Source organism: Hirundo rustica, chromosome 15 (genome assembly GCF_015227805.2).
Source record: "Hirundo rustica isolate bHirRus1 chromosome 15, bHirRus1.pri.v3, whole genome shotgun sequence".
Taxonomy (NCBI): domain Eukaryota; kingdom Metazoa; phylum Chordata; class Aves; order Passeriformes; family Hirundinidae; genus Hirundo; species Hirundo rustica.
The window spans coordinates 8,511,417-8,528,002 of NC_053464.1; the positions used below are offsets into that span (position 1 = coordinate 8,511,417).

The 16,586-nt window shown below is 48.3% G+C and overlaps 1 protein-coding gene across 1 annotated transcript; it reads right to left on the reverse strand.

Annotated features, from left to right (window-relative positions):
- Window positions 1–4: 4 nt before the first annotated feature.
- On the reverse strand, window positions 5–2,416 carry ITPRIPL2 (ITPRIP like 2). Its single transcript, XM_058422632.1, is given in 5 exon segments — window positions 5–211; window positions 213–1,361; window positions 1,494–1,790; window positions 1,934–2,084; window positions 2,334–2,416. Coding segments are annotated over 5 exon segments (1,887 nt in total).
- Window positions 2,417–16,586: the final 14,170 nt, after the last annotated feature.

Here is a 16,586-nt window from a genome sequence, read left to right on the forward strand (position 1 = left end):
CTTCTCAGGTCAGGAACAAACCCACGGAGGCACATTTCATCAGTCCCACCCCGCTCAGGCAGATGCAGGCTCTTGAAGCGCCAGCGATCCGGGAGTGTGCGATGCCCCGGGAGCGTCCCCGGGTGCCAGCAGCTCTCCCAGGCACCAGCTCACTCTGCCGGCGGCTCCTGCTTGGCCTCAGCGATGTGTCGGCACGGGGCGGGCACCGGGCGCAAGTACCGCGGACTGCTGTACATCCTGATGATGTGCGGGGCCTGGATCCAGGTGCTGATCAGCTGGAAGGCTACAAGGTCCAGCGTGGGCCCGTCGAAGGCAGACAGCAAGTTCACGGGGGCCGCTTCCTTGAGGAACCGGGGCAGTGCCACGGCCTCGGGGATGCTGGTGTTGCCCAGGAAGAAATCCATCAGCACCTGCTTGCGCAGGCAGTCCCTGAGGAACAGCACCAGGTCCTCCAGCCGCTCCACCAGGAACCGCTCATCCCAGGCCTCCAAGGGCCCCTGCAGCAGCAGGGAGAAGAGGGCAGTCTTCAGCAGGTAGGAGGAGAGCACTCGGCCCCACTGGGAGCAGAAGGGCTCCTCCAGGCCGTGCTTGCGGAGGTCCCGCAGGCCCTTGAGGATCTGCAGGCACTTGAGGTGGCAGGAGGCGGCCGGGGCCTGCTCCTTCAGCCAGCCCAGCAGCCGCTGCTCCTGCCGCGAGGCGTTGAGGCCCCAGAGCGCCTCGGGGGCCAGGGAGCCGTGGGGGCCCTCGGGCGGCAGGGCCGTGAGGTAGAGCGCGTCGCCGAGAGGGATGGCTGGGATGAGGCGCACGGCCATGGAGATGTGGCAGCAGACGTAGTCGGAGCAGGGCACGATGTGCAGCGTGGGCGGCTGCCCGGGGCACGCCGAGAGGCTGACGCGGCACCGCTCCTGCAGCCGATACCGCACGGCGCCCAGGCACCGCTGCAGATGGCCCTGGAACCAGCGCAGCACCAGCCCCGAGGAGAGGTGGCAGCGGCCCTGCAGCTCCACGCAGAAGCCCTCGGCAAAGGGCCGGCAGCGTCGCGTCCAGCCGTCCCTCGCCCGCAGGCCGCAGACGAAGGCGCCGCACGGCCCCGGCCCGTCAGCGCGGCGCGGCTGGGGCTCCAGGTGCGGCGGCAGCCGCAGCGGCACCAGGATGTCGAAGCAGTCGGGGCTGCGCACCTTGTGCTGCTCGTAGGCGCTGCCGATGCGCACGAAGTCCCCGCGCAGGCTGAGAGCCAGCGGGCCGGGCTGCAGCCCCTGCGCCTTGGCGGCGCGCACCAGCTCGGCCACCACCCGCCCCACGTGCGCCTTGCTGTGCCCCAGCACGTGGGGCGACACCCGCAGCTGCCGCGCGTGGAACCGCTCCAGAGCTCCGCGCCGCGCCCCCGCCGCCCACCGCGCCCCGCCGCGCCGGGGGCCGCCGCCCGCCGCGCCGCAGCAGCGGGCGAGCAGGCAGCCGAGCAGCAGCAGCGCCGAGCCCTTCAGCAGCGGCACCCCGGACCCCGCCGCCTCCGCCTCCGCGTCTCCCGGGCCCCCCGCGCCCTCGCCGGCCGCGCTGCCGCGCAGCGCCTGGTAGAGGCAGAGGAACGCGGTGCAGAGCGCGGTCAGCAGCGGCCACAAGCCCCGCACGCGGAGGGGGGACGCGGGCAGGGCGCGGCGGGGGCTCGGGCCGCGGGGGGAGCCGCCGCCCAGCCCCGCGGGCGGGGAGCGCCCGCCCCCGCCGGCCCCCTCCTCCGCCGCCCCGGCCGCCCCCAGCGCGGGCCCGCCGCTGCCCCTCGCCCCGCCGCGCCCCTGCCTGCCCCGGCCGCCGCTCCGCTCCGCTCCGCTCTGCCGCCGGCTTCCTCTTCCGAGGGACGCGGCCCCGCGTCAGCCGCCGGCTGAGCTCAGAGGAAATGCCGCGGGCGGCGGCCCGAGGGCCGGGGGCGTTGTCCGACGGGGGCCGGCCCGGGGCGGGGAGCGGCGCCGCCCGCGAGGTCGCGGTTTCCCGCTTTCCCGTTCTCCCGCTTTCTCTCCTTCCCGCCCAGGCAGGCAGTCACGGTTGTCCTCGGCCCGGGCAGAGTCCTCCGCAGCCCTGCCCGTGCCGCCCTGAAAAAGAAGCGAGAGTCGGGTTCCCCTTCACTGCAACAGCGCCCTGCAGCGTGTTTTGGTGTAAAACCGCGAAGTTTTGTACCCCCACGTGAGGGGACGGCGGTGTCGGGGGGAGCACTCCTGCCCGGACTGCGGTGCCGTGTCACAAGCTCCATGTTGCACGTTTTTCCTCAAATCAGTGTTACAGGCCTGTCCCACTGCAGGGGAGTCTCTCCCATTCCCAGCTCTGCCTGAGGGTCTCGGTACCAAAGGAGCAGCAAAGCCATCAGTGCCAGGGCGGCAGGATGTGTGTACGGGTTGCTGCCGTACCAGCAGCTGTCTGCAGTCATAGAGTCATTCAAAAGCCTTGGGCTTTTTACCTTGTGCCCAAATTATTAACAAATGAAGAGAGAAGAAATAACCCTGGGGGTTAAATCTACACAGATACTTGAGATAATTTTTAAACACATAGTTTGCTGGGAGTATGTTAAACTGTCTCAAATATTGATGGGGACAGGGTCATCATCCTCAGCTTCTGTTTGCTTAATAAATATTTACAGAATTTTGAAGCTGTTTGCTGAAGTTTAAGGACCATCTATGTAAGCATTCTGCTCGGTTTAATTTCGGGTGATAAAGTTCCTGCTGCTGCATCTGCACAGTGGCATGGGTGGCTCCACGACGGTGAAAAGCAGTGCTTGAACACAAGAGACTGAACCCAGCAAGCTGCAAATGCTGTAACAAGGAATGGGTCAGAGAATCAAGAGATATGCCATACAAATGTTTGGTTATGTAATTTGTGTTTATACTAAACAAAATATGACTTTAGGTACATAAAAATCATACCTGACAGGAAGTAGCATATGTTTCATAACCAAGATGCTGCACACAAAGTCAAACTAGGTAACCAAGGTCAAGCAGCCTGAATTAATTCACAGGCAACCAAACTAGGGTGAGAGTCAAGAGTACTTGAGAGATACAAAGAAGAGTCCCAATCACTCCAACTCTAACTCTTGGAGTTACAATCAGGAGATTGGGGATTTTTTAAATTAAAAATAAAGCGGATGTTTAAAGCAGGCAATTTTATAACATCTCAGCCAGCAAAATACTCCATTGCCCTACAACTGAAAGCACATTTTCTGACAGCTCCAGCCAGCTAAGTCCATCGCCTTGCTACTCAGAAATATCATCCCACAACAGCCATATCTTGGCAAAGAAAACCCACAAAGTGAAAAGCATCTTTCTTTCCCACTCTTTGTTTCGTGTTTTCCTATATTTCTTCACAAGGCTGAATGAGGGGACAAAAACATTCATTGTTCTGCTTACTGCCTGTGACCCATCGCTTCACTTTGTCCTGCACCCCCAAAACTCCAAACTGTTTAAATAACACAGCTGTCCTGGTATTAACCCGATCCTTCAAGATGTTTGATTGGAAAATATTGTTGAACTCTGTGAACCCTTGGCTCATCATTCAAGTTTTACTAGCCCGTGGGGTTTTTTTCACCCTCAAGCCCAGCATGTTTCACATGCCTTCAGACCTTGCTCCAGGCACACTGATTTTTCAAGACAGGCTGCACTCTCTTTTCACGCAGGCTTGATTTGATTAGCTGCACAGCCACGCTCAGGAGACAGACAGCTACATCTGCAGGAGCTGGCACAGCCCTTCACGCCTGCTGCCCACTGGGGACCCACAGCTTCCCAGCACAGCAGTGATCCCTGTGGGACTTCTGCAATGCCGCAGCTTCCCAGCCAGCCGTGGGCCCACGGGCCGGAGCAAGTGCAGGTGTCACCCCAGCCAGTGGCACAGGGACCAGCGGGCCGAGAGCGTGTGACCAGCCACACCAGGCCTGGCAGCGCAAACACAGGCTCAGCACGCGCTTCTATGTGCCCAGGCAGTGCTGGGGCAGACTCTCTCAGGCTCCAGAGTAACAGGTTGAACCCTAATAATGTGACCATAACATCAGAACCAGAATGAATCCACAGCGCTGATTTTTACCACCACTGTTTAAATTACTAGCTAGTCCTTTCTCTCCTCCTCAGTCAGAGGCGAGATTAAATCTGTAGAGCCTTGGGCTGATAAAAGATGGCCAGTGGCCTGTTTTCTGGGACCTTGGCTGCTTCATGACTCCTTGAGCACGGGGTAAATCTCTGAGAAAAATGCTGAGTACGTCAGAGATGGGAGACGTCCCAGAGGTCCTCAACTTTATGAAGTTTTTAATAGCAATTGCGTACTCAAGAAAAATAATAGGTTGTGCACTAATAAACATGACCTCAAAATTGTGACCAGGGAGAATTCATAACATCAATTTTTACTACCATTGTTTAAATCACCCATTGTTTAAATCGATGTTATCTAAACACTCACTCCAGAATGTCCCATATACAGGATATCCTGCTCACTAAATTAGGAATAATGTTATTCTTAAACAAGTTGAGCTAAAAATAGCTCATGACAGCTCTGGGGGAGATTTGCAGAGGTGAAAGAAAGCAGTGGGTCAGAGCATCCATTAAAGTTTCTCCACAGCTGGCAGTATTTCATACATCTGTTCATGCTACAGTACACCAGCCGCTGCCAGAGATGCAGGCAGAGCACACCACCTGAGGAGATAGAAGGAGGTGGTGGAAAAACAGAAGGCACAAACAGGTGACAATATTTGTCAGATGCTTTTATGATCTACCTGAGGCACAAGCCTGAGATTTCCTCCCAGCTGTCCCAGGTCGGTATCTGCCCTGCTCAACCAGAGCTGCACATTCTGCTGCAGGTGCAGGAGGAAGTCTCTGTACCAGTGCTGTACAGCTGCTTTTCTACAGCCAAGTGGGTTATACCTCCATCTTCTCACAATGCACTGTTAAACAGTCCATAGCAGAAAAGTACAGTAATTGATTGCAAAAAAATACAAGTCTGAATGATCGGTCACTTGGGACTTCATGTCCCAGTAATTACTCTACTAATTATTTCCTCTGAAAGCAAAGCTACCAGCACATCTCTCCCACAGCCCACTGGATGGTCCAACCAAGTGGGCTGTGATCAAAATAAAAATCCTTTGCCTGCAATTCCTCTGACTCCCAGATTTTATGGGATACTATTAACTACGAAACAAACCAACAGCATCAGACAGACATAAATCCATTTTTTATTGTGGACTAATGAATCTCTGCCAGCCACAGCAGCAGGGGATGAGAAAACAGGAGAGGGTGTCTTGCTACCACAAACGGCTGAGGGAGCCAAACCTCCAGAGCAGTACATGGACATGAAGGAGTTTGGGGAGTAGGGGTGTTACTGCACATTCTCTCTTCAAATATCTTCTGTTTACTAAGACTGATGTGCTTACCACCTCTGCCAGTCTGTTTGCTCACTATCAGCAGGGTGTAGCACTTCTTAATCTGAGAGCCTGCAAGCAGATTGGGTTGCTGTAAACCACACACAGCCCAATACAGGATTTCCTTTCTGTAGAAGGATGGCTTCCTGAGTAATTCATACAACAATCTCTTCTCCAAGACTCTTCTTGTCACAAACAGAATTACCCTGGCTCTGTGCTGGTGATCAGTACCAGCATCAGCTGGTTCATTTCCAGCTCATCCCATATCACTTGAAAACCCTCAAAGATTACACTTCTTTGCATAGAAACTTGTTTGGGCAGGGCATTTATACTTACCCATTACATGGTATTCAGGAAGATATGCCTATGTGTTTCCAGCTAGGCAATGAACCAGGAATGAAACCCCCAGCTCATCTGCATCAGTGTCATTGACATGCTGAGTTCTGTCTGACGAGCTGGGTGTGACACTCTGCTGTCCCATGGTCTTCATGAAGCTGAAGTGGCTCACATTGTGAAGAATTCCAACTACAGCGTCACAAAAAGGAAACATCTTTCAGCAAGGAGAGTGCAAGTACACAACCATCATACAGAAACTTTATCAGCAGTAACGGAGAATGTTTCTTACATTGAAAATGGAAACATGAAAACTCTTCAGGTTGAGACTATAAGTCTTGCATTTGCTCTTTAAGTTCAGTTTTTGATGTAATCCACATTTGAATGACAACAGTCACAGCCTCCAGTGCTGTATCTAAACACTGCAGCCAACAAGCCCTGCTAACTCTCCCGGGGCAGCAGAGGAGGTGATCATGCTGTGCTGGTGACAAGGCCCCACTGTGTCACCTTCCATGCAGGAGCCTCCACAGCCTTTCCGTTTTCCTGCCACCCCAGGGCTCAGCAGATGTTGTGGGTCTGAGGATCCCCAGTATAGAATCCCCAGGTTTAAAAAGCATCAGATGGAGCCAAACCGTGCTTGTGTTAAAATAGTTTAACAAAAACAGTTTAATACCAATTTAATTAAACTGGGATGCATTTGTGTGTGTTCAAATGTAAATTTAATCACTGACTGGAACAGTTTAGCTTAATTAATGGTAGGTCACTGAAACGTGTGTATTTGCTCCATAACTTGCTTAACTAATAAAAAGTGATCGCATAGCTGAGCCCTAATTTACTGATTAAAGCAGAGTATTTTAAATGGGATGGTAACAGTTTCATTATATCAGTTTGGGGCTGTTGTGCCATTTCTGCTTTTCACAACCAGTGCAAAGGAGCTGGAGAAGAGACACCAGGCTTGTCCCACAGCTCTGTGCTGGTTTCAGCAGGGCTGTGTCAGTGTCACTGGTGGCTTTCAAAGCAGCAGCAGCTGCCCGTCCCCTCCAGTGACTGTCATTACTGGGACTTTCTGCTTTGGGTTTATGTACCCCTAAGCTTGCCATGAAATTAGAGAAGGGGTTTTGTGCCTGACAAATACCCTGCAGCAGCAAGCTACAAAGATGAAGTTTAGGCACAAAGTGGTGAGATACAGCTCCCAGAATCAAAGCGAAGCACACAACAGGGAACAAGCTGTGTTATCGGCTTACAGCCCAAATAATGAGATGATCCTGGCTCAGCTGACACTCCTGATGAGCCTGAGGTGGATCACTCACCCAGGGAAAAGGAGGGAAAATACAGCGTGGGAGGAAAGCTGAGTGAGGAAGGATCTGTCTGGGGAAACTGGCTTATCAGCACTCAGCAATTAGGGTGGGTGAAGCTGATGCTCTGGCTCACACCACCTGTTCTGCAGGGCTGGAAGGCAGTGGTAGCTCTAGGAAGCCCTGTCCTAGACCCTCACCTCCTCCTGCCAAGGACAGAGAGGGGTAAAGCTAATGGTTAAATGGAAAGTGACCTGCAGAGAAGGCAAAGCAACCCCAAACTACCAAAGGACCCAAGCCAGCACCGTTTTTCACTGCACTCCCAGAGGGATAGGAGCAGAGGTCCTTGGGCTCAGGGAGGTTTCACATCACACCCAAACCTACAGAGGGAGCCTGGCAGCAATCCCAAACTGGATTATCTCCATCAGGAAACATCACCCCAGCGACACCAGCCCACACAGGGCAGTGTCCTGTGCAGTGCTCTGGCCCACCCAATTTGGGTGGAAAGATGCTGGGGGATGCTGCAAGTACTGCTCAGCATCGGTTAAAATTAAAACCTTGCAGCACAGTGCCTAGGAGATGTCTGCACACGGAGTTGTTGAAATCCTGGCTAAAAAATCAGCCTCAGTCATTTAATCTTCCTGGTTCAAAGTAAATTCTTTACCTGCTTGGCTGCCCTGTGAGGGGATTACAGTGATGAAGCCTGAAATCTCACCAGGAGGGCTAAATTTGATCTCTTCCTAGTATCTCTCCACAGTGATTTCTCAGGCTGCACTCCTTTAACTAAGATTAAACTTTCCACAGATCAATGCAAAGCAACGTAATTACTTCATTTGCAAGGCAGCAAGGGCAGCATATTCCTATCTTTAAGGCCATTCAGATGAGCTCATTTAATGATAGCTATTTTTATGTCTGGTGTCATAGGTTTCATTATTACAGCATCAACCACTAGAATAGAGGTGGGAACATCTTTCATGTTCTACCTAACTCAATTTAAATCTCTTTTTTAAAATTTATGATACAGAAGGCATCATATTTACTCCCTGGAACTGCAAAATACAAGTTTCTCACACAGATATAAATGCAAAGCAAACCCACTCACAGGAATGGCCCAGGCTCCCCTAAGGTAGACTGAGGTCAAGCACAAACTGCCTTTACAACAAACTGGTTCATGTTTGAATGTTATTTCTTTACTTCCAGAACACATTCTGTCTTCTGCTCCCTTTGCTATCCTTACCCCCTAAGGTGGTACCTGCAAATGGGGGAGGAGAATGGTGAATGCAAAAGGTTCACTTTTCCCATCTCAGTATTTGTGTGAACAGACACATCCATGAACTGGCTGAGGTCCTACCAGTGCAAGGGAGTGGATCCCTGACTGGGGGCTTACAAGCATCTCATCAGTGTTGGGTTCATGTTGCAGCGCCCAGAACCAGCCCCTTCCCTATCCAGAGGGTCACCAGTGCCCATGGGATCTTTATAGCTGAATGGAAAAGAATATGCTTGCAACTGAAGGAGGACATAAATGTTAAAGAAAGCGTAGAGCAGTAAAAGACTTGAGCCCATTGCAGCATCCCTCTTTAGGGACAGTGGAAGTGGTGTGCAGAACACAGATGTGCCAGCCACCCCTGCAATAATTTTCTGATCCCCAGGGTAGCACAGAAAAGGGATATCTGTGGTGGGCAAAGAATGAAGAGCATGGACTGAAAAACAAAGAACTGAACCAACCCAAAACCAAGCTTCTACTCAGATTGCATCTCTTTAAATGACACAACACTGTCCTCACATTAATGTGTTTTTCCTCCATTTCTGCTCTGCCTGCTGCCACAGCATGACAGATGACAGAGGCTTGGGGAGAGCTGCCTCAGGCTACATGAATTTCAAGCTCTCTCTGAGAGCACTTTGATACTGGAAGTTACACACTTGAAATTTCCATACCTTGTGCTCTGCTGTGGTTACAGCTTTTCTGGGATCTGCTCTGAGGGGAGCTTGAACAGCTCATCTCTGTGGGAAGATTTTTAGTCATTTAAGAAGTATGAAATACTAAGGGTTGCATCTGAACTTGCTAAAAGATTTCAGTTCACACAATTTCAGCACTTTAGCCTTTGGCTCTGGAATAAATAATAAACCCTCTTTATAGATCAATTTTTTGACAGGTTTATGAATTATAAACCAAATAAATATATTTTAAATATCACTCCTAAATATGTTAGAGAATAATGAATTAATCATGACACTTAAGTGCTTCATGGAATTTATTTCCCTTGATTTAGCTTCCCAAGTAGATTAATGTTACAAAAAATAGGTATGTTCCTAGACAGCCAGGCAACAAGTCCATTTACAGCCTCTCTGCTGATCAAAGACAGGGAGTAGAAACACGCATAACTTAGCTTTAGTGCCCATCTTCATCCATCAGAAAAAGGCAAGGCAGCCAGATCAAAACATACTTGAACATACAGTGGCCCACTATGAGGAAGCCCAGTGGCACAGGTTGTCCTCTCCTGGCCTCCAGCCATGCTTGCAGGTCATTGGGATAGTATGAAACCACCTTTCCTCTGCTCTGGGGAAGCCCAGCTCCTGCTCAGCAGTGCAAGGTCACCCTTTGTCACCAGCTCACCAAGAAGGGCTGGAAGGCTTTGAGTGCAGGACAGCCATAAATACACTTGTGTGCTCTCTGCATGCTACAAGAGCCAGTGGAGAGCACCCAGCAGACATGAAGATAGGGCCAGTAAAGGGTCTGGCCAGCCCTCCTAAATGTAAATGGCTCCAACTACAGTGTGTTCCAGCCACCACCTGTCCTCTTGTCAGCTCTCCAGGTGCAGCTGAGTCCACCCCAAACATGGCTCAGGCCATAGCAGCACTTATCTCCGTGAGCAGAGAGCACTCTCTGCTCTGGGAGAAAGGCACATCACCCACACCCTGAGTCAGCAGAGCTATATGATAAAGAAGCACACACTGATATGTACTTGCACAGATACTTCCACCAACCCATCAATAATTGTCATGATAATGCTTCCACTTGCAATCTGTTACCTTTGGAGCAGACTTTGATTGTGTGAAGCTCCCTGAAGCAAGGCATTGCTGGGCAAGGGACACAGCTGGACTTGCCAATGACCATGTGATTCAAATAAACAACACCTTATAAAATTATTTTAGAAGCCAAGGAAAGCAAAGCCCACCGAAAAAACAGACCCAACTTGCGTCCAAGAATGCAAAGAAAAATGAAACACCTAAAATTCATTTAAGAAGTTGTTTGATTTAAGACAAATACAGATGGGCAGTGGCTATGACTTCGGAAACCTCAGAGCATGCAAGTCTAAACACAGGGGTGGTAAGCACGGGCATGGGTGCAGCTCTAGGGACCAAATGGACTTTGATCTACTTTGGATTCTTTCTCCCTAACAACAAACAAAAAAAGGTCAACAAAAACAGATACTGAATCAAGTCGGTGCTGGTGTGCTGCAGCAATTTCAGATCATTGACTGTTTGTATTTGAAGCAGATTAATATCTTGGTATGTGAGAGAACTCAGGAATGAGTAAGTGTTGCCTAAGATGAACAGGGTGAGCATTGAGTAAGAGCAGAGTACGGCATAATAACTGCCAGATGCAGGAAAATTTATCATTGATTTTATAATGCAGATGAATATTCTCTAGGAAATCTTCTCTGCAAACTTCTTCTCTTGGCTTTATGCAGTTTTCATAACTCATGCAGGTCATATGTGTAATTTGTTCTACTAGTTTCTTTTGGCTGTGATAATAAGGCTGTTTGGGGTTAGGTGTTTTTTGGTGTGGGGTTTTTTTTGGTTTTTTTTGTGGTTTTTTTTGTGTTTTTTTTTGTTTGTTTTTTTTTTTTTTTTTTTTTTTAGTAAATCAGAAAAACAAATGCGTTAAGAGTTCTGCTGATTATTCCTAACTCACTACAGGTCAGTATGAGATGACACATGGAAGGTGTGTCATAACACATCATCTAAAAACAAAGGCTGTAGCAGCATCAAATGTATTTGGGTAAGTGTAGGGAGAGAAAAAGAAAGAAGAATATAACCGTGAATTTTCTTGTTAGTTGGAAAGCCATGGAAAACAACACACAGGGCTTTCACCACGGGGTCTGGTGAATTATTTCTGTTTGAAAACTGAGCTTGTGGAGAATGATGGAAAGAAAGAATGAACTACCAGGTCACTCCAAAGCAGTAGCTTCATGTAAGTATTTTTATCCCAGGAGCTTGCAACATCATATCCAAGCAACATGTTGATGCCTTAAGTTCTAGCTTTCATGGTTTTCAGATTCTGTGCTGCCTAGGGATGTAGTTCTGGGCCTCATATTAAATGTTAGTAAGCTCTCTTCACAGAGTTAGATAGACAAAACAAATCCTTTCTCAGATGGAGACCAAGGACAACTGTTACAAGTTTTCAGGCCCAAAAGCATAAACAGGAATGGCCTGAAGAGAGAAAACAAGAGGGATGGGACTTCATAATCTGAAGCTGTAATTGGACAATTAAACCCCAATATGCAAATGGACCAAAACTTGTAAAAGCGCAAGACCTTGCAACCACTCATCCATTTTGTGATCATTCGAAGTCCACCTTGAGTGTAGCCCTGGTCAGGCTCCTGTACTGCCCAAGGTGCATCCTTAAAGGCCTTTCAATAACAACATACTTTATTCTCCAGCTCTGTCCAGTCTCTGTTCCAGGTCAGCCTTCCCAAGGCATCAGTTTCAGATGAATCCAGGTAGCTACTTCAGCAGCTGTGAACTGCCAAAAATACAAGCTGAAAACCAGGCCATACTTCCTCTGCCCTATCCATGGAAAAACCCCAAACAGAGCAGCAATCCACAGGAAAGCTTCAGGAATCCTCATAACAGCTTACCAGGATAAATCCTCTTGCTGGTCATCAGCCTGAAATATCCAGTGAGCACTGGAATTCGTGTCACATCTGCTGGAGAGGACCATATGTTCCAGCTTATGCTGAACTAGTGCTCTGTGCTGTCTCTGCATTTATGACAAATAATAAGCAAACACAGCTAGCTCTAGAGTCTGTATATAAACACATGTATCTGTCATCTTCCTCTGCAAGGCTTGGCTCCCTGAGAAGGCAGAACTGATTCTCATGCATTATCTCTCTAAGCATATGCCCCATGTCTTACAAGATTCTCACATTTTGTGTAAACAACAGTACTTGTGTCACTTAAAATTGAGACAAAATTATTTCTCATTAGCAAGTTCTGCTGCAATATTTGGGTGGAAGGAATTGAAAAGCAGGCAGTTATTAATTTGAAAAATCACATTTCAACCATGTCTAAAGTCTTCTTTCAACCACCTTTGAAGTATTCAAGTAAAGAGGATTTTTCCTGCCAAAGTCAGAACAATGAGAGCTGACAAGATGAGATGTGGAAAACAGCTCCTCATCTGTCACTAGGAGTTACCTTCCCAGGTCAGGGCTGGAAACAAGCCATTAAGCTATACTTGCAGAATGATCTCACCAGTGATTTTAAATCCTGCTGCAGTTCTTTTGCTGGATAAAACCCAACTTAGAAGAAGCAAGGTCAGCACATTTTGACATACCAGGAGTGCCGTATGGTTAGGACAGTGATACAGCCACAAGGGAGATATGGCTCCTCTCAAACTGTATTTCCAGTGTATTCCTGCCACAGACCTGGCAGGAGCATGGCTGTGCCCCACAGGAGGGAGGAAACAATCTATCATCAGCAAGATGAGACACAGCCCTAAATGAGACATAGGCTACTGCTTAAAAAGGAAGCTCACTTTAATGCAGAGGTAGCAACAAAGATCAACAGGACTGAGTCAGCTGCTGTGACACTGCACGTCTGTCTGCACCTATAAGCAAAGCACCTACTGCACTCTACTAAATGTTTCATCCATTTACATACAGTTAGCAGCCTCTGACTATACAGGTGCCCTCAAGCCACATGCTTGGGATAAGTTCTTGACAGCTTGCTAAAAGACTGCTGGCAGAGCTTGTCTTCAAAATGAACTGCAAGAAAATTCAAATTCTCCTCACCCACTGCTGCCTTTGCTCTGACCTGGACAGCCCAGACAGGTGGCTGGCCAACAGCCACAGAGAAAAGCACTTTTAGTGCCAGAAATAATCTTTTTATTACAGTCCAGAAAAGGTATTTTAAATATGAAAACCATCCACTGTATGACTTGCTTTCATTAATATTTTGGGCTACACATGTCCACCTGTACCATAAAATCAATAAATCCACCTGTCCTAGGCACAAGTAACACTGAAGAAAAAATCACCGGCATTCAAACAGTTGGGTGGAAAATACCTGTAAGGAAAGAAGACACATGAAGCCTGAAATATTAAGCAATGAGACTGTCAAGGTGGTCATTAGATGTATCCTCTGTGCCAGGTCAGAAACCACTCATTGCAAGGACAGCTAATCTGAATGATCTAATAGTGCCAAAAACTACTCAAGGGGTATTTACCAAGATAGTGGAGGCAAACTCTTCTCCGTGGTGCTACAGGACATAACAAGCAGCAGCACTGACTGTCTTGGAAGGTCCAGGACAGATATCAGAAAAAAATGTGCCCCTGATAGGGTAATGCAGGACCAGACCAGGCTGCCCATAGAGGCTGTGATATTTCTTACCTTGGAGGTTTTCATCGCCTGTCTGGAAACAAAATCATGGCTGACCTGCTTTAGTGCTGGCCACAGTCCTGCTTCCAGCAGGAGGTTGGACAAGATGACCTCCAGAGCTCCTTTCCAAGTAACACTGCATGATCCTGGGCTTCCATCAGAACATCATTTACTTCCAGCTAAGAACAAGCACAAGTAAAGGCAGTGCCATGGCCAGAGTTTGTGAGACAGAGAACTCTAGAACAAAAAAACCCCTAATTTTTAAAAATATCAGCATAGGCGTATTATTCTGCATCCTAACACAATGAAACACTGCTACTGCCATAAGCTGCAGTTCTGGACACAGAGGTACCACCCCCTCCTCTGCAAAACTGTAGCAGAAGGTGACACTTCTCAAAAACACCTGAAGTGAGCAGGAGGCTGCATTTATTGAAAGCACCTAACAACAACAACGACTGGAATTTTCATTCTAACACAGTCAAGCTTTTAGAAATCCATTACCCACTGAACCTGAACTGTTAATTCATTTATTCAACATTAGATTAGCCCCAAAACTTTGAAAAAGAACATCAGCAAGTGTTCACCAACACAAGCTAAGTTCTGCCACTCTGGAAGCATAAGCTGCTTCATTCTCCCAAATCCATCCAGGTTTTTCATGTCAGATACAATAAAAACTGAAGTAAAAAATAGAAAAATGGTAGTACCTTTAAACAATCTCCTCCCTTGTAACACACATTCCTCCTTTAAATTGGCCAGTATTTCTGCCTTAGCCCTTTAAGCCTCCTAAGCTAAAAAATATGTGCAGAATTCAATGCAAGTGACATGCCACAGCTTCGAAGCTAGTGACAAAAAATGACTGCCATTTGAAATTGTCTTCCTAAAGCCAAGCTACAAGGCAGATGCGTATAGATTAAATAACTCCTGTAATACTAAGAACAAACAGAGATGTACAATCCATGTCATCCCCAGCACAGGCACTGTATGGCACGTCCTCACCTGATCACAAGCTTAGCCCTCTGCTCTCAAGTAAGCCACACAGATTTACCCCAGACAAAAATGAAGCCCAACACAGACAATGATTTAGCTCTCTGAGAAACAATCCTATGAGTCTCATTTTACATAATTTGCATCACAAATCACAGAATCATAGAGGGGACCTTAAAGCTCACCTCATTCCACAGCCCTTTGCCATGGGCAGGGACACCTTCCACTAGCACTGTCCAACCTGGTCTTGGACACTCCCATGGATGGGGCAGCCACAGCTTCTATGGAAACCTGTGCCAGGGCCTCACCACCCTCACAGTGGAGAATTTCTTTCTTCTATCTAATCTAAACCTGCCCTCTTATCATCATAAAGCCATAAACCCTTGTCCTATCACTACATGCCCTCGACAAAAGTCCATTTAGCTTGTGTCAGCATCACCTCATTAATTCCAGCCACGGGGATTTGATTTCTGCCTGGCTGCTGCTGAAACGTGTCCTGGCACAGCCAGAGCTGCACGTCCAAGGCATCACACGTGCCTTCTGCAGTGCCCACAGACAGTGCAGAGATCCTGCTCCAGAAACAGCCCCAGGGCTGAGCACAGGGCCTGCACCATCTGACTGTGTCACTCCCCTCCAAGCACCATCTTACCTTTATCTCTGACTCAGAGCAGCTTTAGAGAATAGGGGCCAGGTCATCCCCAGAACTGACTACAGAAGAAACCAGCAAGAGGTGAGATGCTGTTCAAAGAGCAGGAAACAGCCCTATAGCCCTGCTCACACAGATGGGTACCTGCTGCTCCTCCTCACTGAGAAATACAACTGCTTCTGCAGGAGAAAATTGGGATCAAGCCCTGGCTTATCACAAGAGCTACAAAAGACCTGTGAGGGGAAGGATTTCATCCCACTGCGTATTATAAAACCCAAATTATGTGTGTATTTTATCATCTACAAGGAAGCCACAAAACTCAAAGGCACAGTGAAGACCCTGTCATCATCTCCACTCCCTGTTCTGAAAATGCAGCATTTCACAGCCTTTCTCTGATCCAAGCTCCCCTTCCTCTGTCAACACGGCCAGAGTTCATTGAGGATCACTATGATAACAGACTTGTATAAGCTATATACTTTGGCCTCTGCCTGCCATTAACCCCTGCTGGGATGGCTGGTATTACTCAGCTTAGCTCTGCCTCAACATAAAAAAGTAACTACAGCATTGCAGCTGTACAATAGAATTGTTTAGCACTAAGCTCCTCTTGTTCTTTTGTCACTTTTTTTAGTCTTTCAAAATCTGAAACAGGCTTTTAAACAAACAAACAAAAAAGTCCCTTTTCTATGAGAAAAATGAAAATCAACTCCTCTTTCTACGTAAAACAACAAAAAAAGAGTAAACTGCCAATGAGCAGGAAAACGCACAGCTTTGGAAGTGGCAGAACAGCCCACCCATACTTTAATGGACGGGTAGAAATCTGCTGCTCCATTAAAGAATGAACAAATCCTGCTCAGGAGCATAAAGCAGATTTGATCTCTCAGTTCATATTTCATGCTTGCAGCTGGAGACAGTGTTACTGTCTGACACCCTTCTCAAATGTGCAGGATGTGTTCAGCTGGTGAGGACAAAGAACTCTCTATGAGCACTTTTGATTACAGCAGATATGACCAAACACAGGCATCACATGGCAATTTCTGGGTATTTGATGTTCCCAGCCCTTGGCCAAATGAAATACATTTAACATGAGATGTGTCTCTTAAAAGCTGTTGCCCCAAGTGAGCAGCGTGTGATGATCTCGGGGGCCACCCACATCTTGGACAATCACATGAGCATGTCTCTTTGTCACATCTTGGACAACCACATGAGCATGTCACTCTGTCACAAGCCAATCCCACCACTGCTGAACACCACCACAGACATCTTCTGAGAACCTCTGCAACCACAGCCTTGGAGAATACAAGGCTTCAGTTGAGTACCAGCTCTCTAGGAAACCCCCAGAGATGCC